General features: G+C 48.8%; 2 protein-coding genes across 2 annotated transcripts in view; one reads left to right on the forward strand and one right to left on the reverse strand.

Moving 5' to 3' along the window:
• SLC25A20 (solute carrier family 25 member 20) overlaps window positions 1–21,224 on the reverse strand; it is a 30,056-nt gene extending 8,832 nt beyond the window's left edge. The window contains exons 1-6 of the mRNA XM_075321496.1: window positions 21,016–21,224; window positions 16,389–16,481; window positions 14,217–14,344; window positions 12,389–12,479; window positions 10,109–10,226; window positions 8,082–8,154 (exon numbers count right to left, since the gene is read on the reverse strand). Coding sequence (XP_075177611.1) covers window positions 8,082–8,154; window positions 10,109–10,226; window positions 12,389–12,479; window positions 14,217–14,344; window positions 16,389–16,481; window positions 21,016–21,129 — 617 coding nt within the window. The 5' untranslated portion in view covers window positions 21,130–21,224. The remainder of the gene's footprint in view (window positions 1–8,081; window positions 8,155–10,108; window positions 10,227–12,388; window positions 12,480–14,216; window positions 14,345–16,388; window positions 16,482–21,015) is intronic.
• Window positions 21,225–22,949: 1,725 nt separating this feature from the next.
• Window positions 22,950–25,988, forward strand: part of LOC142249136 (rab GDP dissociation inhibitor alpha-like) — a 52,723-nt gene continuing 49,684 nt past the window's right edge. Inside the window, exon 1 of the mRNA XM_075320736.1 lies at window positions 22,950–23,026. The gene's annotated coding sequence lies outside the window, so the exon portion shown is untranslated. The remainder of the gene's footprint in view (window positions 23,027–25,988) is intronic.

Genomic DNA, 25,988 nt, shown 5'->3' on the forward strand with positions numbered 1-25,988 from the left:
CGGTGAGAGTAAGGTATATATTCCCCCGACCTCCGCGGGCGGAATATATAAAATCTCCCCGAATCTCACTGGCCTCCCCACAATAATCCTTGGCACAATTCGCTGCCACCAACCGCTTCACGGTAACTATTAGCCGAACACCCAGACGTGGGATTCAAGATCGAGATAACAGAACAGCCCAAGATTAATTATATAATTTAATCAGCCTAAAGCACACTAGAAACTACAATATATACAATAGGGAATCTACAGAATATACATATGTCAGAGTACAGTTACAGATAAAGCATGGGTTACAAACAGGTATACAATTACATCAGTTACCTTGTGTGTCTGGCCACAGGGGGGCGCTGTAGACCAGGTTTCTAGGATTCTTCCCACAGATGTTTCCCAACCAGGCCCCCGAGCAGAAGAACACTGGAAAATGGCCGAAGTAGGGTTATCAACCTGGGCAGATCCAGGTCCCCTCCTACCTTAGTGACCTCACAGGGAAGCACTGCCACTCCCCCTGCATGGATCAGAATTATCCAGCAAAGGGGATATTGGCCATGACTTTGCCTGGGAGCGTCGTAGGCAGACGCCAATGCTCTCATTGTGACAGTTATGAATTTAGCTACAGAACGAGGGGACTCATGACCTGTCTACGAGTTCCCATATGGCTGATATCACGCCTGGGGTATTTCCCAAGCTCCCCCTTCCATAAAAAAGGTGTGCCAGCATCGTCCGCCTGCGCAAACACCATTTTTATGGTTGCCATATTTATCGGAGATATGGCTTGCGAGATATGAACCATTTTTTACTGGAGTCGTTCTGTCTGGCTACTTCCAAGCCTTGCTAATGAGATACAACTCTTGTTACAGGGTGACGGCAGGGAGTCATCCTGGGTCCATTGTCCTCACATCATCTCATCTCCATATCAGAGGAGATGGCTGTTGGAGGTGTAAGTGGGATGTGACACCTTCACAGATGCTGGACATTTGAGCACAAGAAGGGAGGGGGGCACTGCCAGGGAGTGATGAGAGCAATTATGACTTCTAGTCATAATTCCTCTTCATATCCCAGGATTTACCTCACACCTCCCCCCTTTTTAGGGCGCTAGGGGGCAGCACACTCCGGTGTTCCCCCGTGCGCCCGTCCGCGACCTCTCCTTGTCGGGACAGCCCGTCTGCGTTACCGTGGTCACGGCCCCTTTTGTGGCGAATGGTGAAGTCGTATTGCTGGAGCGCAAGGCTCCATCGCAACAATCGCCCATTCGTCCCAGAGACGGTGTGCAACCAGCTGAGGGGATTGTGGTCCGTCTCCACGATGAAGTGGCGCCCGTATAGATAGGGTTGCAGACGCTGCAGGGCCCACACTATGGCCAGGCACTCCTTCTCCATTGTAGAATAGGCCACTTCCCTTGGTAACAGCTTCCTGCTCAGGTACAAGACTGGGTGCTCTTGGCTCGCAGAGTCCACCTGGCTGAGCACCGCACCGAGGCCGAAGTCACTGGCGTCGGTCTGTACTACAAACGGCCGCGTGAAGTCGGCTGCCTGTAGCACGGGCGGGCTGGACAGGGCGTCCTTTAGGGCCCGGAAGGCTGTCTCGCAGTCCATTGTCCAATCGACTGCAGAGGGCAGCTTCTTCTTGGTGAGGTCCGTCAAGGGCTTTGCCAGGCTACTATAGCATGGAACAAACCTCCTATAGTACCCAGCGGTCCCCAAGAAGGACATCACCTGCTTCTTGGTCCTGGGGGTGGGCCAGGATGCGATGGCCTCCACTTTCTCAGGCTCGGGCTTCAGCGTTCCCCCACCTACCCGGTGACCGAGGTACTGGACCTCGCTCATGGCCAGCTGACACTTTCCCGGCTTGATGGTCAAACCTGCCCGGTGGATCCGCCTGAGCACCTGTGCTAGATGCTCTAGGTGGTCCTCCCAGGTGGGACTGAAGACGGCAATGTCATCCAGGTACGCGGCCGCGTACCCTTCAAGTCCCTTGAGCAGGGTGTTGACCATCCGCTGGAAAGTGGCAGGGGCATTCCTCATCCCGAATGGCATCACCGTGGACTCGTACAGTCCAAATGGGGTAATAAAGGCAGAGCGTTCCCTGGCCTTGCGAGTCAGGGGGATCTGCCAATATCCCCGGCTCAGGTCCATGATGGTCAGGTACTGAGCCCCGGCCAACTGATCGAGCAGGTCATCGATGCGTGGCATTGGGTACGCATCGGCGACCGTGACAGCATTGAGCCCCCTGTAGTCCACGCAGAACCGAGTGGTTCGGTCCTTCTTAGGGACGAGGACTACAGGCGAGGCCCAAGCGCTGTTGGATGCCTGGATCACCCCCAGCTCCAGCATCTCGTCAATCTCCTGGCGCATGTGTTGCTGCACCTCCAGGGAGACCCGATATGCTGAACGCCGGATCGGGGGATGATCCCCAGTGTCCACGTGATGGACAGCCAAGTCAGTCCTTCCGGGCTGGTTGGTAAACAACCCCCGGAAGGGGTGTAGGGTGGCCCACAGCTGGGACCGTTGGTCCTCCAAGAGCTGGTGGCCAACCTCCACATCCTCAATGGATCCGCCTGCCCTAACCTGGGCTAGCATATCCAAGAGGGTTTCCGCTTCTCCCTCCTCGGGCAGGTTGCACACGGGGAGCGCACATGCCTCCCGCTCATGATGTGCCTTCATCATGTTCACATGGAAGGGCTTCCGCCTTCCACGGGCAGGGTCCAGGGTGACCAGGTACGTCACAGGGTTGAGCTGCTGGTACACGAGGTATGGGCCTTCCCAGGCTGCCTGAAGCTTGTCCTGTGGTACGGGGACCAGTACCCACACCTTTTGACCCACTTGGTAGGTCCTCTCACAAGCGTTCTGGTCGTACCAACGCTTCTGATCGGCCTGGGCTTGAGCCATATTGTCGTGTACCAGTTGCGTCAAGGCCTGCATTTTGTCCCGGAAGCACATGACATACTCGATGACCGACACTCCAGGGGTGGCCAAATCCCCTTCCCAAGCCTCTTTCACCAGAGCCAGGGGGCCCCGCACACGTCGCCCGTACAGGAGCTCAAACGGTGAGAATCCTGTTGAGGCCTGTGGAACCTCCCGGTAAGCAAATAACAGGTGTGGGAGATACCGCTCCCAGTCACGCCCATGGGAGTCGACCAACATCTTAAGCATCTGCTTTAAGGTGCCATTGAACCGCTCGCACAGGCCATTAGTCTGTGGATGGTACGGGCTGGCCACCAGATGTCGCACCTGGACTTGCTTACAGAGGGCCTCCATCAGCTGGGACATGAATTGGGTCCCCCGGTCAGTGAGCATTTCCTGGGGAAAACCCACTCGGGAGAAAATCTCCAGCAATGCGGTGGCCACCTTGTCAGCCCGAATGGACGACAAGGCCACTGCTTCTGGGTACCGGGTGGCATAGTCCACTACCGTCAGTATGAAGCGTTTCCTGGAGCTGCTGGGGATGGCCAGCGGGCCGACCAGATCCACAGCCACCCTCCTGAAAGGCTCATCGATGATTGGCAGAGATACTAGTGGGGCTTTGGGGTGTGGCCCCGCCTTCCCCACTCTCTGACAGGTTTCACACGAACGGCAGTAGGCAGCCACATCGGCCCCCATTTTTGGCCAGTAGAAATGCTGGTTTAACCTGGCCTTGGTCTTAGCGATCCCTAGGTGTCCGGCCATCGGAATCTCATGTGCGATCCGCAACAACTCCGTCCGGAACGGATAGGGTACCACCAACTGTCGGTCCCTGGGCCACGCCTCCGGTGAACCCTGCTGGACCGTGGCCCGGTACAGCCGTCCTTGGTCCCAGACCACTCGCTCCGGGTCCGAGTCCGAGGGAGGCTGTGCCGCCTGCTCCTTTAGAGCTTTCAGGCTGTCGTCAGCTTCTAACGCTGCCTGAAACCCCTGACTAGATGTGGCCAGAATCGACGAGACTGTCACATCTTCGGTCAGTACCCCCGGGACCTGTGTCCTGGCCTCCACCTGACTCGGCTGCCACTTGGTCAGAAGGGGAAGAGCTATCGGACCTCCGGGAGGCCCCTTGGCTTCCAGCACTCCCACTGCGGGTGACAGCGGCCACAGCCGCTGCGACCGTGGGTCGTGCCTGCTCCTCCTCCGTTCCTGACCAAGTCGCCGGTTCAGGCAGACCTACCTGGCTTCCTGACACCCCGGTTGTGGGGGAACCCTGCACCGAGATCTTACCTGGGAGCACTTCCGCTCCTGGACCGGCCCCAATCTCACCTGCCTGTTCCCCCCCTGCAGCAACAGAACCCCGCTGTGAAATCTCTGGGGACCCCACATTTGCTGTGGTAGCCCCCACCCCACACACTGGTCCTCCCCCTGCAGCACCCTGCTCTCTGCTTATCCCTGCAGAGGGCAGCAGATCCCAGCTCACAGGCTGGTTACTTGTAGAGGCATTGTCACACCTTTCTCTGACCCCCTCCCCTGTCACAGCTGCAGCTGCGTGTGTGTCTATGGTGTCTGTGCAAGCAGAAATATCAGAGTTCACTCCCTCCTCCCTTACATCATTCATAGATAACACATTAACATTGTCCGGAGGCACGTCAGCACTGGCTGAAGGTTCAGCCTTTGGGGCGGGGCCAAACTGGGAGGTTATTTGCCCCAAATCTGTCCCAAGTAGCACGTTTGCAGGGATCCGATCAGTTACCCCCACCTCCCTCACCCCTCGCCCTGCGCCCCAGTCCACATAAATGTCAGCAACAGGCAGCGCCGGGTCAATGCCTCCAATCCCGGAGACAGCGAGGGTTTTTCCAGGGATCAAGTCTTGGGGGGACACCATCTCAGGCCGCACCAGAGTCACCTCCGAGGCGCTGTCTCGCAGTCCTATGGTCACAGACTGGCCGACGGTGACAGGTTGGAAGCTGTCCAGGGACCTACCACCACCCCCACCCACACAATACACCTTGGGCGGCCCTTGGGACGGGGACGGAGCCGGGGCCTTGGGACGCTGAGGGCACATGGCCTTGAAGTGTCCAGGTAGGTTGCACTGGTGGCACCGTCTTGGTTCTGCCACGGGCCTGGAGAGGGGAGTTGAGGGGGACACCCCCTGCAGTCTAGGGGCAGGTGGGGCAGTCGCAGAGTTCATCTTACCCCCTCTCCAGGTGCTGCTGGTGGCTGCTCTCCTGGCTTCAGGAGCCCGATTGTTGGTGTAGTCATCTGCCAGGGCAGCTGTAGCCGTGGATCCCTTTGGCTTCTGGTCTCGGATGAACTGGCGGAGATCCTCAGGGCAGTTCCACAAGAGTTGCTCCGTGATGAACAAGTCCAGGATCTCCGGTCCGGTGGAAAGCTGCAGGCCTTGGGTCCAGTGGTCGGCAGCTCGGGCAAGTGCCCGCCGGTGGTCAGCCCAGGAGTCCTTTGGTCCCTTCTGTAGCGTCCGGAACTTCTTGCGGTAGGACTCCGGGGTGAGGTTGTACTGTTGGATCAGGGCCCGCTTGATGGTGTCGTAGCCCTGATCCGCCTCAGCAGGCAAGTCCCCAAGGATATCCAGGGCCTTACCCCTTAAACGGGGGGTCAGGTATTTGGCCCACTGGTCCTTGTTCAGATGATGCTGCAAGCAAGTCCGTTCAAAAGCAGTCAAGAAAGAGTCCAAGTCTCCATCCTTCTCCAGCACTGGGAAGTCCTCAACACGGACCTTTGGAAGTTTGGTGTCTGGAAGGTCACGGGTGGCTGATGAGGGCCGGAGCTGAGCTAGCTGCAGCTGGTAGTTACGCTCTGCCTGGCGCTCTTCACGCGCTGCTTGCCGCTCACGCTCGGCCATGAGTTCCTTGTAGCCCTCCCGGTCTCCAGCCTGGCGTAGGGCCATAGCCATTTGAAGAAGGCTATCCGAGCCTCCCAGGCTCGGTGGAATGGCACGTGGTGATCTGCGGCCCGCTGCGGAGCCTGGTGATTCACTGTCCATTGCAGAGCGGAGGGCTGGCATCTGGCTCGTTGAGGACCCTTGGGCGAGCTGCTCCTCATCTTGTCCAGCAGTGCCCGGTTGTGCAATGTCCTCTGCAGAGCTGTTTTCTGGCGTCGAGCTCCTGGAGGACTCGTGGGCAACCTCCTCATTGCTGTCCACAGCACCGTCCTCCCTCTCTTCGGCTCCTGCTTTAGCATTGGCCAGTTGCATAGCTCTGCTCCTGGTGCCATCAGCCATTCTTGCAGACTTTTGGTCACTGACACAGAACTGACACCTGATGCCTCCACACACCTTACAGTATCTGCACTCTGACACACTAGTGTTGAGCTGGTCTGAAGACCCCAGCAGCCACAGCTGCTGCAGGCAGTCTTTAGTGTCTGGGAGTATGGGTCTCACACTCACACACACTATTATCTCGATCCCACCGCTATGCCACCAATATGTCACAAACCACCGGGGGGGTCACTCAGAAATCCCCCGCGCTGGCTACCAGTACGTCACAATCGGGGGGTAGCAAGGGGGTGTCACCCCTCCTTTATACCTCCCGACAGACAGAGCACATGACGCGCTCTCTAGCGCCCCTCTTATAGTCAGGCCAATTATGGAATTGCCCGACCATAAGCAAGGAGGCCGCTATACTACTTATGCCGATTATTGCAGGGTCCCCGGTGAGAGTAAGGTATATATTCCCCCGACCTCCGCGGGCGGAATATATAAAATCTCCCCGAATCTCACTGGCCTCCCCACAATAATCCTTGGCACAATTCGCTGCCACCAACCGCTTCACGGTAACTATTAGCCGAACACCCAGACGTGGGATTCAAGATCGAGATAACAGAACAGCCCAAGATTAATTATATAATTTAATCAGCCTAAAGCACACTAGAAACTACAATATATACAATAGGGAATCTACAGAATATACATATGTCAGAGTACAGTTACAGATAAAGCATGGGTTACAAACAGGTATACAATTACATCAGTTACCTTGTGTGTCTGGCCACAGGGGGGCGCTGTAGACCAGGTTTCTAGGATTCTTCCCACAGATGTTTCCCAACCAGGCCCCCGAGCAGAAGAACACTGGAAAATGGCCGAAGTAGGGTTATCAACCTGGGCAGATCCAGGTCCCCTCCTACCTTAGTGACCTCACAGGGAAGCACTGCCACTCCCCCTGCATGGATCAGAATTATCCAGCAAAGGGGATATTGGCCATAACTTTGCCTGGGAGCGTCGTAGGCAGACGCCAATGCTCTCATTGTGACAGTTATGAATTTAGCTACAGAACGAGGGGACTCATGACCTGTCTACGAGTTCCCATATGGCTGATATCACGCCTGGGGTATTTCCCAAGCTCCCCCTTCCATAAAAAAGGTGTGCCAGCATCGTCCGCCTGCGCAAACACCATTTTTATGGTTGCCATATTTATCGGAGATATGGCTTGCGAGATATGAACCATTTTTTACTGGAGTCGTTCTGTCTGGCTACTTCCAAGCCTTGCTAATGAGATACAACTCTTGTTACAGGGTGACGGCAGGGAGTCATCCTGGGTCCATTGTCCTCACATCATCTCATCTCCATATCAGAGGAGATGGCTGTTGGAGGTGTAAGTGGGATGTGACACCTTCACAGATGCTGGACATTTGAGCACAAGAAGGGAGGGGGGCACTGCCAGGGAGTGATGAGAGCAATTATGACTTCTAGTCATAATTCCTCTTCATATCCCAGGATTTACCTCACAGACGCATGTTAAAAAAAACGTAGAGTGAAAGCAGCCTCAGTCATAAAACAGCTGACAGGAGCAAAAGTTCCAACCTCTCCATCACATTGTCAGAACAAGCTCACCGACAGATTCTCCGTTAACTCATTACTACAACCAGCAATGGACAGTGCACCAAAGAATGCTATAGAAGTCAAATGGTGCCATATTTTTAATTAAATAAATACCCAAATACATAACACATACATATACATATATATTTTTTTTATTTATTTTTCATTTTTCCAAAAGATGAACACCTTCTTCAAGGGACATCATTGTTTGGATGTAGTGATGACACAGTGGGCACCCAAACCCTTTTAGGCACTTTATCTTTTAAAGCTCACTGACCATACGTCGCCCTGGTTCTAGTCCACCAAGCAAAGCCAACGCACCTATGCAGCGGCTATGTCATTACCTGTGTCCTTCTGGTGTCAGGATATTCTTCAGCCATTCGTAGGTCATAAAGTACATTCCGCTCGCCGGCACATCTAGGACACAAAGTTCAGCAGACAATCATTAACTGACAGCAGACAATAGAAAACCCAACACAAACATGGCTACCCCAGAGATGGTCACCCACGTTCTCTATAGCCCTGAGGCCAAGCTGCCTACTTGAGGATTGATACATCCACTGATAATATATCGCTTCTTGACTGAGCAGATCTGCCATTCAGGAGCCTGAGAAAGCTGATATATTGGTCCTACAATGGTTGTCAGTGGTCACACAGCTTTCCCAGATGCAGATAGTAAAGAGAATTTTTAAAGGGGTGGGGGGTTCACATCTTCCAAAGATTGTAAATTTATCACCTATACAGAACTGGCTGATCGCTGTGGGCTTAGACCGGTGGAACCCCCAAAAATCCAAACAGGAGGAGGAGGTGGAGCATGTGCCCCTGTGCTCCGTTCATTGTCTACATCAGGGGTCAGGAACCTATGGCTCTTTTGATGGCCACATCAGTCTCGCAGACAAATCTTCCGGTTTGTAAGACGCACTTTTTTTTTGTCCTCCAAAACTGGGGGAAAAATGGGGGTGCGTCTTACAAACCGCATATGGCTTACCGGGGTGGCAGTGGTGGCGCAGGGTCGGTGATACTGCGGGCTCGTGGGGTGTCGCGGTGGCCTTCAGCATTGATCTGTGGACTGCTGGTGTGTGCGCAGATAGGACTCAGTGGCCATTTTCTTGAAGTCCATCGCATCGATTTGTGCATGCGCCGCAGCCATTTTCTTGAAGTCAATCTCGTTAACTGCGGGAGATTCAAAGCAGCCCACCAGATCAATGGCGCCCGCCCTGACAGGCCAAGAACCCGCAGCAGTATTGCCGACTAGCTGAACACTGACCCTCCTGAGTCGCGACACCCCCTCCTCCATGCCCGCAGCATCGCTTACCCTACCTCCTGGTACCTTGTGAGCTCCACCACCGCCGCTCCCCCCGGTGAGTATGGCTCTAACGGAATTATATCTTAAAATATGTGACGTTCATAGCGCTCTCAGCCACAAAAGGTTCCCGACCCCTGGTCTACATGGTGGCCGGATACTCATCTCTGGCAGTCCCATAAACAATGAATAGAGTTGAAGGGTGCATGCTCCACCTCTTCCTCTCGTTCTATGGATCGGTTGGGGTCCCAAAGATTGGACATCCAGTGATTAGGAAGTTATTCCCTATGCTATCAATAGGGGATAACTTTCAAAAGCGGAAAAGCCCCCTTTAATAGCGAGTGGTGTCTGATCTGTTGTACCTTCAAAGATCCTAAATAATAAAAGGGACTGTGACACCCCTGATACGTTCCCGCCATAAAGTAAGGAGCAGGCAGCACAGCAGCTCTGTGCACGGCCGGGGGATGGCGGGGGTCAGAGGTCCGCTGCGCAAACAATAGCGATCTCGCTTTCATTTTTGGTTCATTGTGGGTCCTTAGGTCAGACCCCTCACTAGTCATCCTTGTGATACGCCATCATCTTATAAAGATGGGAATACCCCTTAAAAAAAAGAGTTTAGTAAGGCAGCTTAAAAATTTCCCCGATTCTGCTCGGGAGCACTGGCCCCCAGTTGCTAAAGTGTTAGGACCCCCTTTTTACAGCGCAAAGACCTGAGAAGGCGGCTCAGGCCCTGGATGGCTCCAGATGAGCATGAAGAATACAATTAGCTACCAGGAAGCCAGCCTGACCTTGAATCAAGTCATTTACGTCCCGGATTTACAGAATTGTGCAGCCGTGACTCTGATTAGGATGTGGGATTTAATCAGTGTAATGGTCGCATATCGCTCCCGAATCTCATTATCTGCAGAAAGGGGGTTGTCAATGCTAACGCCAAGTGCCGCGGCGATAATTAGTGAAGGGTCCCCCTAAATCCGGGTGTATAAATACAGGCTGAAATCTCCGGCTCTGCGATGGCGCCCCCTGGTGTTTTTTACCGATAATTGCAGTGCGATTCCCCATCATACACACCTCTCATGAGCGTCAGCACCGTGCCCTTGTATATCCCTCTGATTCCAGCCTCTCTGTAGATTTGCTTGGCGCAGTCCATGGGGCCGGCATATTTCACTTCTCCAGTGGCCGCCTGGATCTGAAAGATAAAAGCATATTTAAAAGAGATTTTCGAGCAGGTTCGGACCTAACAGTCCAGGATAGTAAGGTAGGGGTGAGGCGGCCATTATCTTTAGTCGCTGCCATGATCAATGAATCGATTCTTTGCCTTCACGATTCTAATTTATGACCATGAAGCCTTTAAGGGATGAGATAAAATCATAAAACTTAAACAAGTCATAAAAGATTAAAAGAGAGATAGTGCCGCAGGGTTTAGAGGGGGCGCAATAGGCACCAGAATGAGCTCAAATCACTTAAATGCCACTAGCAAACAACCATAGCAGCATTTAAGTGGTTAAATTCTGCTGTTATGGGCAGAGGCCGACGGTATAACTCAGCTGGTACCCATAGTGTATGGTGCTGGCTCATCTACTGAGCATGCTCCATACACATGCGCTCTCGGATATATACACTGGAGATCAAAATTAGAGAACAATGTATGATAAGTTGCTTTTTTCAGAAATAATGTAATCTACATTGATCAACATATGAAGGTTTTTTGTAAGGGGTGCACCATGCCACTAGAACAGTGTGTGACAAAAGATCCAAAGTTTATTAACATAAAACCTTTATTTTGCTCAAAACGTGATGATCATAATTAGAGAACAGCAATGACTGTAGAGAGAAAGATGATCAGTAAATGTTCTGCAGATAACAACAGGTACAATCAGTAGGACGTGCACCGGTGAATGACTTCAGCACATCTGCGGCCACAGGACATCACTAGGCTCTCACACTGCTCTGGTGGGATTTTGGTCCACTCTTCTTCCAGTCTCTTCCACAGTTCTTTGACTGTTGTGGGTTTCTTGGCCATAACTTTGTCACCAAGGATTTTTTTTTAGAGGTTTTCTATTGGGTTTAGATCAGGACTCTGTGCTGCCATTTCATTGTTTTAAAGGAACTGCTTTCCCCGTTTTGCTGTGTGAGAGGAGCCATTGTCCCGAATGAAAATTGAGTAATGAACACAAGTAAGGAGCCGCATGTTGTGAAGAAGGTTCTGATCCACACTTACATTCACTCTGCCATGTAGCTGTACGAGAGGTCCAACTCCTGCTGCAGAAAACATTCCCCAAACCATAACACTTCCTCCATCACCTTTCACTGACTTCTTAAACTTTGGGTTCAGTCTTTCCCCAGTTTGTGGACGAATATAATATTTCCCATCAGACCCAAATAAATTAAACTTGCTTTCATCACTAAAATGAACTGTGGACCACTTCTCTGATCACACAACATGATACTCACCAAAGGTGAGTCTAGCCTTGTGATTCTTTCTGCTAACGAAAGGTTTGGTCACTGCAGAATGGGCTTTCAGTCCAAATGCTCTTAAACATCGTGACACTGTATGACGAGACAGATCCTTACCCTGTTTAGTGCTGAGCTAGTGAGCAATTCCAGTTGCAGTGCTGAAACAATTACCCATGGAAAATCTCCGCATTATCCTGTCCTCTCTTGCGTTTGTCTTTCGAGGGTGACCTACTTCGGGGACTAGAAAGAGTTTGTGATGTTGTTAAGATGCAATATTCTTGAAATCACAGACTTGCAATGACCAACTTCTCTTGCTATGGCCGACAGGGTCACTCCTTTGGCCTTCATCTGGATGACCGGCTGCCAGAGGGTTTCAGTCACTTTTGAACAGCACACCATTTTTGCAAAGTCAGTGCAAACTGTAAAGTTAGGCTGCCAGTTACATAGGGTTTGTCAGATAATCTGGCACCTGGTGCTAATTTCCTTAATTAACACCAATAACGTGCAGGGATCTGAAAGTGTTCTCTAATTTTGATCTGTGTTCTTTTTCATTTATCTCATTTACATTTTTATTATCTGCTTTACAATAAATTAAATTTACGAAATGAGCAGAAAACACTGCTAGTTTCCTCATGTTAGCATATAATCACATAGAACTACACAATAACCACAAAATTTAGGAAATTGTGCGGAGTTCTCTAATAATGATCTCCAGTGTACATCATGGACGGGGAAGGGGTTAATGATAGCAGAGGTGCGATATATGGGGACACTTATGGCTGCAGAAGGTCCTCATTGATAAGCACAACATCGCCATCTTCTGCCCATGAGAAGGAATTACAGGACGACAAACAAAAACTACATGTCCCATGATGCATTTTGCCTTTTCCGTACCTGTAATAGGCACTTGATTCTCTCACCAGGTGCCATGATCGCCGTCGTGAAGACCCCGGATAACATGCCGGCCGCGAACAGCTGGGGATACCTAGAACAAGACAGATATATAGTCGCAGGGAAAAGCAGAAGCTGGCATCACAATGCATCCAGTCCATAGAAGACTGGACTAGTACTGGGCAGAACGGAGGGTGATGGTTCAGATACCATGAACACACGGGCACAGACTATGGACACTGATGGCCGGGCACACATACCTTACACAGGAGGGCGGAGGTAGGGGTGCCACGAACAAGCCCCTCCAGTATCCAATGCCTAGAAAAGCAGCAATTAAGACAGAGGGGCAACCGGAAGATCAAGGTATTAAGGTCACATATTGTACTAATGGGACATTAAAGCCTACTTGTTCTGTACATGCTGTTGCTCTCTGTTATCAGCCATTTGAAGTTGGGGAAAGAAGTCTGGGACTATCTTGGTCCAATTACTACTCTTTCTTGCCTATTTGGATACAGTCACATTGATGTGTCTCTTTAGGTTCAGCTGATTGTACAGTATACCTGCTTGCTGTCAGTGAATGAACCTAGTACAGCCCAGATCAGGTCTTGCTGCAAGTGCCGAGGTTTGTGATGGGGAAAATCGGTCCTCTGAGTAATTACCCAGAGCAGCCACAACAAGAGCGCAGCAGCCGCAGAGAACAACGCAAGGGCCGGCAGAGCGCAGCAGCCGCACGGAGAAACGCCGGGGCGTGCAGAGCGCAGCAGGAGACGGACAGAACGACTCCGGGGCGGGAAGAGCGCAGCAGGAGACGGACAGAACGACTCCGGGGCGGGAAGAGCGCAGCAGGAGACGGACAGAACGACTCCGGGGCGGGAAGAGCGCAGGAGACGGACAGAACGACTCCGGGGCGGGAAGAGCGCAGGAGACGGACAGAACGACTCCGGGGCGGGAAGAGCGCAGGAGACGGACAGAACGACTCCGGGGCGGGAAGAGCGCAGCAGGAGATGGACAGAACGACTCCGGGGCGGGAAGAGCGCAGCAGGAGATGGACAGAACGACTCCGGGGCGGGAAGAGCGCAGCAGGAGATGGACAGAACGACTCCGGGGCGGGAAGAGCGCAGCAGGAGACGGACAGAACGACTCCGGGGCGGGAAGAGCGCAGCAGGAGACGGACAGAACGACTCCGGGGCGGGAAGAGCGCAGCAGGAGACGGACAGAACGACTCCGGGGCGGGAAGAGCGCAGCAGGAGACGGACAGAACGACTCCGGGGCGGGAAGAGCGCAGCAGGAGACGGACAGAACGACTCCGGGGCGGGAAGAGCGCAGCAGGAGACGGACAGAACAACTCCGGGGCGGGAAGAGCGCAGGAGACGGACAGAACGACTCCGGGGCGGGAAGAGCGCAGGAGACGGACAGAACGACTCCGGGGCGGGAAGAGCGCAGGAGACGGACAGAACGACTCCGGGGCGGGAAGAGCACAGGAAACGGACAGAACGACAGAGCTATGACAAAAGGGTGCTATGCAGAATATCGCAGCTATGATAGGAAGGTGACAGAGTCCAAACCTTGCTATCTCAGAGGGTCCCACACATTAGGCCGGTGGGTGCTTTGTTAGGTCTGGTCGGTGGACAATGTTATACTGGACACGCTCTGCCAATAAACCTGCTGCGTTCTTTACAAGGCTGTCAGGTGCCTCATTATAATAACTAAACATTAATTAGCAGCAATTATATTCATGAAGTGACGGGAGGAGAAAGTCGCTGCTGAACGATGAAAACATCAGATGATTATATTCCCTTAAAGTTAAAAAGTAGCAAAGTCCGTGTCTTACGTCAGAATTTCTTCCGGATGCTTCTGCTGGAGTTTCTTCCCAAGACCAAAACCGAAAAAGCAAACTGCAAACATTGGGGTGACCCCGATGATGGGGGCCGCCATCCCCTTGTACAGACCCTTGACTCCCTGAAGCAAAAATGATAAGTAGAGAGTTACTTCCCTGGAGAAGACAGAAGTCATTACACCAGGATGGGCTATCTCTGCAGGGATAAGCGTCCATCAGTTACTATGTATTCCGCTTATCTCCAGCAATCCTTTCTGATAACTGCTGCCATATTTCGCGGTGGCTCTGTGGTTAGCACTGCTGCCATATTTCGCGGTGGCTCAGTGGTTAGCACTGCTGCCATATTTCGCGGTGGCTCAGTGGTTAGCACTGCAGTCTTGTGGTGGCTCAGTGGTTAGCACTGCAGTCTTGCAGCGCTGGGGTCCTGGGTTTAAATCCCACCAAGAACACCATCTGCAAGGAGTTTGTATGTTCTCCCCGTGTTTGCGTGGGTTTGCTCCGGGTTCTCCGGTTTCCTCCCACACTCCAAAAACATACACATAGGGACTCTAGATTGTGAGCCCCAATGGGGACAGTGTTGCCAATGTATGTAAAGCGCTGTGGAATTAACAGCGCTATATAAATGAATAAATATTATATTTCCCTTATTGGCAGGGGGAGATAATGAAAGCCCCCCGTGATTGCTCCCACATTAGCATAGTGCAGACATCCCCTAAACCCAACAGCTGTTCCTTTAATCTTCATAGATAGATAAGGTCGGATAATGATTGTAAACACAAGTACTTTTGCAATTTATTACTTATAAAAAATAAATCAATAATGAGATATTAACACTTATGTCCTTTTGTTTACAGTTTGTTGCCTAGGAGACCGACCACTGACACGGTCTAGCTTATAAACACAGGCCAAAATTAGGAGGTAAGGCCCCTTTCAGACGTCTGTGTTTAATCAGGTACGAGCCACACGCATCGGTATGGTCATATGTGTGTCACGCATGTGACATGTACTAGAGAAAACACGAGTCTTTGAAATAAAAAGATTTTCTATAGTCACCTGTATCCAGCGCTGATTTTTCGGCTCTGCTGTCTCCTGCTTCTGACCCCCGCTCATTATATTCATTGATTATTCACTGCACTGAGGATCTGGAAGCCTGAGCATCGCGGGGAACAGCATCGCCAGTGACAGGTGAGTATCCAGCAAACACTGTCTGTGCAGTGACATCTAGGAGGTCATCAGAGTTCCCAATGAACTCTGATGACCTCCTGATAACACCCCCTCAATAGTGGGTGACTTCACGGATTCATCGGCGTTCATTGGGAACTCTGGCGACCTCCTGGACGTCACTGCACACACACTGCTTGCTGAATACTCACCTGTCACTGGCGATGCTCCGGCTTCCAGATCCTCAGTGCAGTGAATAATCAATGAATATAATGAGCGGGGGTCAGAAGCAGGAGGCAGCAGAGCAGAAGAAAACAGCGCTGGATACAGGTGAATATAGAAAACCTTTTTATTTCAAAGACGCGTGTTTTCTCCGGTACGTGTCACATGGATCACATCAGTGTGCGATCCGTGTGACAGCCATACTGCCGGAGAAGAAACGGACATGTCTCAGTGTGTGCGCATGCGGGGCCATACGGTCCATGTGAAAAACACGACCGTGTGAGTACCACCATAGAATAACATGGGTACGGGTGGCATCCGTGTAAAAAATGGATGTCACACATACCTGAAACACGGACGTCTGAAAGGGGCCTAACAGAGAGATCCCAGCCAGTTTCATAACAGTGCTTACAAGCCCAAGAGTAAGATTGTAAGCCCAGTGTATATTCTCCTTCCTTGCAGCGGTCATCGGTCTCCAAGGCAACAAGATGTTAACAAAAAAAAAAAAATGTTAATATCTCAAGAACGCCGGAACATTTTATTATGCAGTAAACTGCAAAATTGCATACACTATCCAAAATATTTGGCAAACAATAAAAGAATCCATTCTTCCGAGACAATGATAAGCGGCGACATCTTCCTATAATGCCGCAGTTACTGCATGAAGCCACATGAGGCACCAGTTACTGGTAGGGGTACAGATTGGGGTTCAGAGACCCCTATAGACAGGACCGTCCTTCATGTAAGAAGCTGGGGGCCACATGATGGCCATAGGGACCATACCTCATTTATAAGAGTCTTCTTGAAGCAGTCGAAGGTCCCCGAGTACAGAGGGGTCTGCCCCGGGCCCGGCTTCACCTGTGTCTGAATCCGAACCTACAACATGAAAAACAAAAAATAAGAATATTTACAAAGTGAGGGGGACACAAACTTTTTGAGGGGAGGGGGAAGAGGTTAGAGTTTCTCCATGATCTGAGAATATTATGTGCATCCATTCCTGCGACCCGAGGCCTTTCCCCAAACCCTAAATGGCGGCGCCGCTTATCTTTCCCCATCAGAGCGCCCAGAAACAAAGTTTAGAAATCTGTTTAAGGCCCTGTGCGCACTAGGCGTTTTTACCCACGGATTTACCCGCGGTTTTGCTGCGGAAATTTCTTGAGAAATGTTTGTATTCTTCCTGCAGACATTTCCCAGCAAAACCTATGGGAAAAAAAAATATCTGTGCGCACACTGCGTTTTTTTCCTCAAGAAAATTCTTTGTGAAGATTTTCTTGAGAAAATTTCTTGAGAAAATGTGCATGTCACTTCTTTTCCGTAGATACCTGCGGTATTTCACTCCATTCACTGTAATGTAATCGCGAAATACCGGGGGTATACCGCAGGTAGCAAATGATGTGCGGTATACCCCCGGTATAGCCGCGATTTACCCTCGGTAATGTTCATCACTGCCTGCGGTTTTGCAGGAAGTGATGTCATTATGACAGAAGAGGAAGCGGAGCAGAGTAAACACACACATCACACTCCCTGGACGCCGCACAGAAGCGCTTCCGTGTGACCTCCAGGTGCCCGTGCAGTCTGTGTCCCGCTCCAGCCCCGCCGCTGCCAGCACAGCAGTGTCAGTGTCTGCCCGCAGTGTGTCAGTGTCTGCCCGCAGTATCAGCAGCTTGTCACGCTGCAGCACAGGCAGACACTGACACATTGCAGTGCATGCAGCCGAGGAGATGACGGGCGCTGCTGTCAGGAGGTGAGATGAGATCATTACCTGCTGTGACGATCTCCTGCCTCCTGACGTCACCGATGTCACTGCCGTCTATACCCGCGGCCAGAGACTGTCACTAGCGGTGACGTCACGGGCTCTCGCGATACTGCTGAGAACACGGCGGGCATAGAAGGCAGTGACAGCGCTGATGGCAGGACTGCAGAAGATCATCACTGCAGGTAATGATCTCATCTAACCTCCTGATGGCAGCGCTCGGCATCCCCTGCAGTGACCTGGGCTGACCTATTGATGTTAGCTCAGGTTACTGCACTGCTCTCCCAGCCAATGGGGAACCTTCTGTTCTTCACTTACTGGGACAGAGACTATGGTATGGATCGCCGTGGGCCCCCTCTCCCCCCCCCCTTATTGGATTACGTCGGACCCGGATTTGATTGTTCTTGTCAATAAATTGGTGAAAGAGGGAATGTGGGGAGTGTTTTTTCAAATAAAACTTTTTTTGTTGTCTATTTTTTATTTCTTACTGACTGGGTTGGTGATGTCGGGTATCTGATAGACGCGTGACATCACTAACCCCAGGGCTTGATGCCAGGTGACATTGCACATCTGGCATCAACCCCATATATTACCCCGTTTGCCACCGCACCAGGGCAACGGGATGAGTTGGGGCAAAGCGCCAGGATTGGCACGTCTAATGGATGCGCCACTTCTGGGGCGGCTGCAGCCTGCTATTTTTAGGCTGGGGAGTGTCCAATAACAGTGGACATCCCTAGTCTGAGAATATCAGACCTCAGCTGTCCGCTTTACCTAGGCTGGTAATCCAATATGGGGGGGGGATCCCACGTTTTTTGTTTTAAATTATTTATTTAATGTAAATTAACAGTGTGGGGTGCCCTCTGTTTTGGATTACCAGCCAAGGTGAAGCTGCCAGCTGTGGTCTGCAGCCGTCTTCTTTACCCTAGCTGGCTACAAAAGACGGGGGGACCCCACGTAATTTTTTTTTTTTTTTAATTATTTTTTGGCTAAATACAAGGCTAGGCACCCTTTAGTGCCACATGAAAGTCACTAAAGGGTGCCAGCTTAGAATATGCAGGGGGGTGGGACATTATATACAGTTAGGTCCAGAAATATTTGGACAGTGACACAAGTTTTGTTATTTTAGCTGTTTACAAAAACATGTTCAGAAATACAATTATATATATATAATATGGGCTGAAAGTGCACACTCCCAGCTGCAATATGAGAGTTTTCACATCCAAATCGGAGAAAGGGTTTAGGAATCATAGCTCTGTAATGCATAGCCTCCTCTTTTTCAAGGGACCAAAAGTAATTGGACAAGGGACTCTAAGGGCTGCAATTAACTCTGAAGGCGTCTCCCTCGTAAACCTGTAATCAATGAAGTAGTTAAAAGGTCTGGGGTTGATTACAGGTGTGTGGTTTTGCATTTGGAAGCTGTTGCTGTGACCAGACAACATGCGGTCTAAGGAACTCTCAATTGAGGTGAAGCAGAACATCCTGAGGCTGAAAAAAAAGAAAAAAAATCCATCAGAGAGATAGCAGACATGCTTGGAGTAGCAAAATCAACAGTCGGGTACATTCTGAGAAAAAAGGAATTGACTGGTGAGCTTGGGAACTCAAAAAGGCCTGGGCGTCCACGGATGACAACAGTGGTGGATGATCGCCGCATACTTTCTTTGGTGAAGAAGAACCCGTTCACAACATCAACTGAAGTCCAGAACACTCTCAGTGAAGTAGGTGTATCTGTCTCTAAGTCAACAGTAAAGAGAAGACTCCATGAAAGTAAATACAAAGGGTTCACATCTAGATGCAAACCATTCATCAATTCCAAAAATAGACAGGCTAGAGTTAAATTTGCTGAAAAACACCTCATGAAGCCAGCTCAGTTCTGGAAAAGTATTCTATGGACAGATGAGACCAAGATCAACCTGTACCAGAATGATGGGAAGAAAAAAGTTTGGAGAAGAAAGGGAACGGCACATGATCCAAGGCACACCACATCCTCTGTAAAATATGGTGGAGGCAACGTGATGGCATGGGCATGCATGGCTTTCAATGGCACTGGGTCACTTGTGTTTATTGATGACATAACAGCAGACAAGAGTAGCCGGATGAATTCTGAAGTGTACCGGGATATACTTTCACCCCAGATTCAGCCAAATGCCGCAAAGTTGATCGGACGGCGCTTCATAGTACAGATGGACAATGACCCCAAGCATACAGCCAAAGCTACCCAGGAGTTCATGAGTGCAAAAAAGTGGAACATTCTGCAATGGCCAAGTCAATCAACAGATCTTAACCCAATTGAGCATGCATTTCACTTGCTCAAATCCAGACTTAAGACGGAAAGACCCACAAACAAGCAAGACCTGAAGGCTGCGGCTGTAAAGGCCTGGCAAAGCATTAAGAAGGAGGAAACCCAGCGTTTGGTGATGTCCATGGGTTCCAGACTTAAGGCAGTGATTGCCTCCAAAGGATTCGCAACAAAATATTGAAAATAAAAATATTTTGTTTGGGTTTGGTTTATTTGCCCAATTACTTTTGACCTTCTAAAATGTGGAGTGTTTGTAAAGAAATGTGACAATTCCTACAATTTCTATCAGATATTTTTGTTCAAACCTTCAAATTAAACGTTACAATCTGCACTTGAATTCTGTTGTAGAGGTTTCATTTCAAATCCAATGTGGTGGCATGCAGAGCCCAACTCGCCAAAATTGTGTCACTGTCCAAATATTTCTGGACCTAACTGTAGGTCTTTCTCATCTATCTATTCATCTATCCATCTTTCCCTCTATCCATTATCTGTCTATCGATTATCTATCATCTATATTATTTATTGCAGTTCAGCATAAAAAAAACCGCAGGGACTAACCTGCGGAAAAACCGCGGCAAAAACACAGTTTTGGTGCGTTTTTTTTACCGCAGGTGCAGTAATCTTCAACTCCCAGAAGTTTCTCAAGAAATTTTATTGAGAAAAATCACTTTTCTAGTGCGCACAAAGCCTTAGTCCCTTCTGATAGATCTCAAAGAATAAAGATTAGAAAGTGTCACCGATGACCCAGGATCCAACGTGCAGTCACACAGAGCCGCCCTCTACCACCATAACCCTTCACCCAAAAAGTAGTGAGTGAGCTTGAGCGCCCCCTGCAGGTACGTCAGCTTTATGCACCATCTGAAGGCCACAGTGGTCGGGTATGGTCAGCACGAGGGGGATCGCCATGCAGACCCCCCAATACAGCGCTGTGTCACATGGCACCTAATGATTCCTCACGGTGACTCGTAAACCGTGCCAGTTGAATTTTCCGTTACAACTCACAGAATAGAGGCGAAGGACGACAGCGCCCCCGGCAATTCTCAGGAAGGTCGCAAAATTTCAGCTGTGAAATAGTCGCCGAAAAGTTGCACAAATGTTTTTCTCTGAGGATTGCAGAAACCCAGTGGGATTTTCAGATGCAAAACACTGCGGGAAACATCAGCGCTTTTTCTTAAGCTTTTATTTAGTTTCTTTTTTTTTTCTAAGGTCCCTTAAGTAACGAATAAACACTTTAAGGCATTTTTTTTCGCCTTTTGTCATAGACTTCCATTGTAAAATGCGGAGCGGCTTCCTAGGGACAAAGCATGCAGAATGTGCATTTTTGGAAACCTGAAGGGGTTAATAGATTCTGCAGACCTCACCTTTATAGTGTCCAGGGGATGTCCTGCAAACACCAGACACACGCCTCCAAAGCCCCCGGCGAAAAAGTTCTTCAAGGGGCTGACCACTTGTTGCTGCTGCTTCTTCTCAGCCATGATGACCGCAGTGTCCCGGGCACCGGACAGTGACAGCCGCCTCCCGCACTCAGAACAAGCTTTACACCGCGACCTTCGCCCTACTTTGCTTTGCAGACAACTGACCAATCAGAACAGCGGTTCCCGACAGCTACTAACCAATCAACAGCCTCCATATCAACCACTTCCGCCCTCCTTGCTGACTGACAGTCCTCTCCACTAATTATCGAGCGACTTTTTTAAAAGCCCCGCCCTTGCCCGACTCACTGAAGATGACGTCTGCCAAATTGGATGAATGACATTTCTGAAAACCTATCAACAAGCAGTTTTTTTCATAGAAACCACGCCTTTTTAAAGTGAGCGTATCCTGGTTAATTCACTATCGTCACTAGAGGTAAAAGAAGTGTCGCGTTTCCTGTCTCCGTTGCGGACAAGAGCAGTGAATGTTCATGTTCATGACGTTAAGAAAATGTGCGGCCTGAATCCGAGGAGCTCAGCTCAGTGCAGACTCCTGCTGACACCCGGGGCATGATCACGTGCTGCGCAGGAATCTGTATTCCGCCATGTTTGAAATGGGCAAAGTTATTTAAAGGAGTATACACATCACATGATGGAAAAATAATAATTAATAATAATGATAATAATAATGTTTTTATTATTATTTTACTATTAATACATCTTAAAGGAATTATTTGAAGAACCAAATGTGTATGGCGCAGCAGTGAGTATGATCGACCACTGTGACTGCTGTATATATTATAGGAGGTTCTGACTGCTATATATATATATATATATATATATATATATATATATATATACATGTATGTATATATACATGTATGTATATATACAAGTATGTGTATATATATATATATATATATATATATATATATGTATATATACATGTATGTATGTATATATATGTATATATACATGTATGTATATATCTATGTATATATACATGTATGTATATATATATGTATATATACATGTATATATATATATTATAGGAGGCTGTGACTGCTGTATATATTACAGAAGTGTTGTGAATGTCATCCGAGTGGGTGAATCTGTGACTCAGACAGGTGTTGGAGTTAATTGGGAATTCAGGAAGTCCTATTGAAGATCTGCCTAGTGTATTTAAAAGAGCATTTTCTACCTGGTGGCTGGTTATAGCTGTTTTATTGCTGCTTCTGAAGATGGCTGGGAGTTTTCCCTTCAGTTTCTCCCATTTGTTCTGTGACTGAATCTACTCCAGATAAGTTTTCTAGTTTCTGTGCTTAATTGCTGAAATTGCACTTTAGGGTGTTTCTGCTTTTTCCGTTTAGTTCTGTGTTTGATTTCTTGTATGTGAGGATCTGTCTTTCTGCTTTTGTGAACAGGGCAGTTCCTCCAGCAAAAAAGGGAGCTTGCTCCCTGTTCATGTTTGGATTATTTGCACTTTAGAATATTGTTTGTTCTGTGATTTTGTTTCTTACCATTATATCTGCAGTTCACCTTAAAGGGGTGGTTCACCCATATTTTTTATTGTCTAGATCGATATTATATTGAGAAACAATGTTTCTCTCAAATACCTTGTGTTGGCAATAGTGCCTGTGAGAGGCGCTATTGCAGACCGCTGCTCCCCGTCCAGTGACGTACCCGTCCAATGCTGCCACGTCACATCCGTGCAGCCGGCTACAGTCTTCCAGACTCTGAGCTGTGAGCGGTGTTTCACTGCTGTCACAGCCCATTTGCTCCCCCCTCCTCCTCCCTCCTAGCACAGCACGGCACGTCTCCTGCTCCCCCCTCCCTCCTCCCTCCTCGCAGAACGCTGCAAGCAAGAGACGTGCTGTGAGGGAGGAGGGAGGAGGAGCAGGGAGCAGATGGGCTCAGAATGTAGCCGGCTGCACGGATGTGACGAGGCAGCATTGGACGGGTATGTCACTGGACGGGGAGCAGCGGTCTGCAATAGCGCCTCTCACAGGCACTATTGCCAACACAAGGTATTTGAGAGAAACATTGTTTCTCAATATAATATCGATCTAGACAATAAAAAATATGGGTGAACCACCCCTTTAAAGTGTCTGGCACAAGAGTACCTGATATAGCGGGGGAAGACCCAGTGGTATTAGTATTTTTTTCCTGTCAGGAGTTTGGTATTTTTTCCAGGGTTTTTTGCTGCCCGCAATCAGTTATCTGTCCTGTCCTGTTGTATCTACTAAGTTGGGCCTCACCTTTGCTAATCTATATTTTCTGTGTATTGTGTTTTCTTGCATCCCCGTTGTTGCATGTTGGGGGGTTGCTATTTCTTTGGGGACTGCTCCGAGGCAAGTTAGGATTCCTCATTTCTATCTTTGAGGTGTAGTAAGTTTCTCTGGCAGTGACGAGCTGTCTAGGTGTGTTAGGAACATCCTACTGCTACTTCTAGTGTTGTCCGATAGGGGATTGCAGTCAGCTTAGTTTCCAACTACTCTTGTGATTTTGTTTTTTTATTCCAGATTAATTGGATTTTTTGTGATCGTCCATGGTTACCAGATCATAACACAGAAGGCTGTGATTGCTGTATATATTATAGGAGACTGTGACTGCTGGATATATTATAGGAGGCTGCAACTGCTGGATATATTATAGGAAACTGTGACTGCTGTATACATTATAGGAGGCTGTGACTCCTGTATATATTATAGGAAGCTCTGACTGCTGTATATATTATACAAGGCTGTGACTGCTGTATATATTATACGAGGCTGTGACTGCTGTATATATTATACGAGGCTGTGACTGCTGGATATATTATACGAGGCTGTGACTGCTGGATATATTATAGGAGGTTGTGACTGCTGTATATATTATACGAGGCTGTGACTGCTGGATATATTATGGGAGGCTGTAACTGCTGTATATATTATAGGAGGTTGTGACTGATCTATATATATAATAGGAGACTGTGACTGCTGTATATATTATAGGAGGTTGTGACTGCTGTAGATATCATAGGAATCTGTGACTGCTGGATATATTATAGGAGGCTGTGGCTGCTGTATATATTTAGCAGGCTCTAACTGTTAGATATATTATAGGAGACTGTGACCGCTGTATATATTATAGGAGACTGTGACCGCTGTATATATTATAGAAGACTGTGACTGCTGTATATGTTATAGGAGGCCGTGACTGATGTATATCTTATAGGAGGTTGTGACTTATGTATATATTATAGGAGGCTGTGACTGCTGTATATGTTATAGGAGGTTGTGACTGATGTATGTCTTATAGCAGGTTGTGACTGCTGTAGATATCATAGGAATCTGTGACTGCTGGATATATTACAGAAGGCTGTGACTGCTGTATATATTTAGAAGGCTCTAACTGTTGGATATATTATAGGAGACTGTGACCGCTGTATATATATTATAGGAGGCTGTGACTGCTGTATATGTTATAGGAGGCTGTGACTGATGTATATCTTATAGGAGGTTGTGACTGCTGGATATATTATACTGCGCTGTGACTGCTGTATATGTTATAGAGGTTGTGACTGCTGGATATATTATACTGCGCTGTGATTGCTGGACATACATTATTTATAGGAGGTTTTGACTGCATTATATTCCATAGAACACACTGTGACTGCTTTATATATTAACCGGTACTACCAACATCGTGTCACTCCTTTAATGTGGGATCTTGTGGCGAGCCCACGTTTCCCCGCACATGTCAGCCAATTTGATGGAAGGGAGGAAAAAATGAAAACAGAAAATCGCCGGGTGGGGAAGGGGTTAAAAAGGTTCTATATTCGGTATTGGGACCCACCCAGAGCCCTGAGATGGGGGAAGATGAAAGTCTGCATGTGAGGTGCCTGGTGAGTAGAGGAGCAGACTCTATCCCCTTTCCTACCTAGCAGGGCCTGTGAGTGCGAGCTAGTACTGGTAGTGACAGCGCTGTGTGTGCTGCCGCGGGACGGTCAGTGTGCACGTGTCCAAATGCAACAATCTTCACCAGCAGAATAGTGAATGTAGCTCAGAGGATGTAACTCCTCAGTACAGGATAAGTAATGTAATGTATGTTCACAGTGACTCCACCAGCAGAATAGTGAGTGCAGCTCTGGAGTATAATACAGGATGTAACTCAAAATCAGTAATGTATGTACACGGTGACTGCACCAGCAGAATATTGAGTGCAGCTGTGGAGTATAGTACAGGAGGTAACTCAGGATCAGTACAGGATAAGTAATGTAATATATGTACACAGTGACTGCACCAGCAGAATAGTGAGTGCAGCTCTGGAGTATAATACAGGATGTAACTCAAAATCAGTAATGTATGTACACGGTGACTGCACCAGCAGAATATTGAGTGCAGCTGTGGAGTATAGTACAGGAGGTAACTCAGGATCAGTACAGGATAAGTAATGTAATATATGTACACAGTGACTGCACCAGCAGAATAGTGAGTGCAGCTCTGGAGCATAATACAGGATGTAACTCAGGATCAGTACAAGATAAGTAATGTAATGTATGTACACAGTGACTGCACCAGCAGAATAGTGAGTGCAGCTCTGGAGTATAATACAGGATGTAGCTCAGAAACAGTACAGGATAAGTAATGTAATATATGTACACAGTGACTGCACCAGCAGAATAGTGAGTGCAGCTCTGAAGTATAATGCAGGATGTAACTCAGAATCAGTAGAGGATAAGTAATGTTTTGTATGTAAACAGTGACTGCACCAGCAGAATAGTGAGTGCAGCTCTGCAGTATAATACAGGATGTAACGCCTCAGTACAGGATAAGTGATGTATGTACACAGTGACTGCACCAGCAGAATAGTGAGGGCAGCTCTGTAGTATAATACAGGATGTAACTCAGGATCAGTACAGGATCAGTAATGTAATGTAT

Source organism: Anomaloglossus baeobatrachus, chromosome 8 (genome assembly GCF_048569485.1).
Source record: "Anomaloglossus baeobatrachus isolate aAnoBae1 chromosome 8, aAnoBae1.hap1, whole genome shotgun sequence".
Lineage (NCBI taxonomy): Eukaryota > Metazoa > Chordata > Amphibia > Anura > Aromobatidae > Anomaloglossus > Anomaloglossus baeobatrachus.